The 2242-nt window shown below is 37.0% G+C and overlaps 1 protein-coding gene across 1 annotated transcript in view; it reads left to right on the forward strand.

Moving 5' to 3' along the window:
- The window catches only part of LOC107708045 (recombining binding protein suppressor of hairless-like protein), a 16325-nt gene that overhangs the window by 9342 nt on the left and 4741 nt on the right, over positions 1-2242 (forward strand). Inside the window, exon 8 of the mRNA XM_016512193.1 lies at positions 1254-1366. Within this exon, the coding sequence (XP_016367679.1) occupies positions 1254-1366 (113 nt within the window). The remainder of the gene's footprint in view (positions 1-1253; positions 1367-2242) is intronic.

Here is a 2242-nt window from a genome sequence, read left to right on the forward strand (position 1 = left end):
AATATTGGTTTTGCTTTGTTTCACAGAACTAATCGTTGCCTGGGTTGCGTACGTTTATGTGGGGCGGAGCTATCAAAATAGGGGCAAGACCCTTTTGGGGTAGGGGCTTGTTTGTTTTGGTGATTTCAAATATCAACATTGGCTACCAGAAATCACTTACTCTGCCTTTAATCCTCATACAAACAACTGAAAAAAAAACTCTTTTAAAAAAAGTTCTTTTAAGTGACCAAAACTATAAACTATGAGCTTTTCACATTTGAAAACTGATACTTCACCCTGGTTAGTAATGAATCCTGGGTAGTCAGATTTCAAGATTTCACACTATATATTTTTAAATCCTGGGTTATTGTTTTTAGGTGACATTTGGTAACAATTTACAAAAAGGTTTTACAAAATAGTTTCAGTAGTTATTTTAGTCCAATACTTCAGTTTCAGTCCATTAGTTAACTACATATTTAAACTAACAATGAACAATACTTCAACAGCATTTATTAATCTTAGTTTATTCTCATTTCAGCATGTACAAATACATTATTAAGTTCAAATGTTGTATTTGTTAACATTAGTTAATGCACTGTCAACTAACATGAACATTTTTATTAACTAATATTAACAAAGATTAATAAATGCTGTAAAACTAAATTGATCATTGTTAGTTAATGCATTAACCCATGTTAACAAATGGGACCTTATTGTAAAGTGTTACCTAACATTAATACAAGGTTAACATTGTGACTCATTTAGTAATAATTGCATGCAAATTACGCATTTATGTGCAGAGGAAAAAAATCTATTTCTCACTAGGTGCAAAGCTCCTTTTGTGGAAGTTTTTCCATCCCGGGTCCACCAATGCATATGCTGTTGGCCCATCACTCTAGTGACTAATTCACCATTCACTACAGTAGATAAATAAACACAAGAAACCCAAACAAGTCTAGAAACAACTGGCCAAATCGGTCCATACTCTATGCTGGACGTCCAGTGTAAATAAACTCTCACAAACACCTTTAGCGCCTCACTGCAATATGAGAGTAAAATCAGTTTTCCTGAAATTCTACAAAAAAAAAAACCCCACAGAAATTCTAAAAGTTCCAATTGTAAATGTCAGCAACATGTGCTCAACAGCTGGAATAAACATAGCATAAATGGGTTTAACCTCTATACGGCACTCAAGGCCGAATCTGAGTGAAGTCTATTTTTCTTTCTCATCCCCTACAGTGCTATAGCCTAATACTCACTCTGTTTCTTCATAGTGGAGGAGATGCAGGCCGCTCATAGTGAGTACACTGTGTGTGACAGCTACATCTGTTACGGCTGTGTGGTTCAGCTGGTATGCACTGACTCAGGAGTGGCACTGCCACCAATGGTACAGTATGCAAATATAAAACTGATTTTGTTTCTATTACATGATTTTCAATCAGCCAAATCATCTTTTCAAAAGATATCCAAGCAAGTAAAATGTGTAATTTATGTTTCAATAGCAACACCAAACAAAACTGCATGCATTTTTTTATTAAAAAAAAAAAACTTTCTGAATTGAATCTGCAAGTTGATCTATATTTGTTCACCCATGTCTCTGAAGTTTATTCTGTACAAATTTCCAACCCTGTGGTGTTTTTTGGAAGGCGCTCTGCTACCAACCTGCGTTACAATTTGCTGATAAAGCACTTGATCAAAATGTCAAGGACGATGTTTAAATACCACATTTAGCAGACTAGTAAACAGAATAGACCTTCACGATGCTGTTTTAGTTTGAATTTGCTGACTGGTTTGTTTTGGTCTGCAAGCGTGTATTTGAAGCCCTCACGCAGCAGGACTTCTGATCGCCATGCAGCAGTGTCGGAGGAGCGTGAACAGTCAGGCATATTGTGCAGCACACAGGTGCTGCGGTGGACCAGGTGCAGTGGTGCATGATTGAAGGGCGATGAATCTTTTTTTTTAATGGCTATTTTAAGTCTGCTCGTATCAGATTTCAGAAGTCTGGGAACAAAAATGTAAAGCATTTTCTACAATTACACTCTTAAAAATAAACGTTCCAAAAGTTTTTTATTTTTTTTTGCAAACAATGCTATAGAACAGGGGTGCCCAAACTCGGTCCTGGAGGGCCAGTGTCCTGCAGAGTTTAGCTCCAACCCCAATTCAACACACCTGAACCAGCTAATCAAACTCTTATAGGCATACTAGAAACTTACCAGCAGGTGTGTTGAGGCAAGTTGGAGCTAAACTCTGCAGGACACCGGCC

This window comes from Sinocyclocheilus rhinocerous, unplaced genomic scaffold (assembly GCF_001515625.1).
Source record: "Sinocyclocheilus rhinocerous isolate Xijiao unplaced genomic scaffold, SAMN03320098_v1.1 scaffold113, whole genome shotgun sequence".
Taxonomy (NCBI): Eukaryota; Metazoa; Chordata; class Actinopteri; order Cypriniformes; family Cyprinidae; genus Sinocyclocheilus; species Sinocyclocheilus rhinocerous.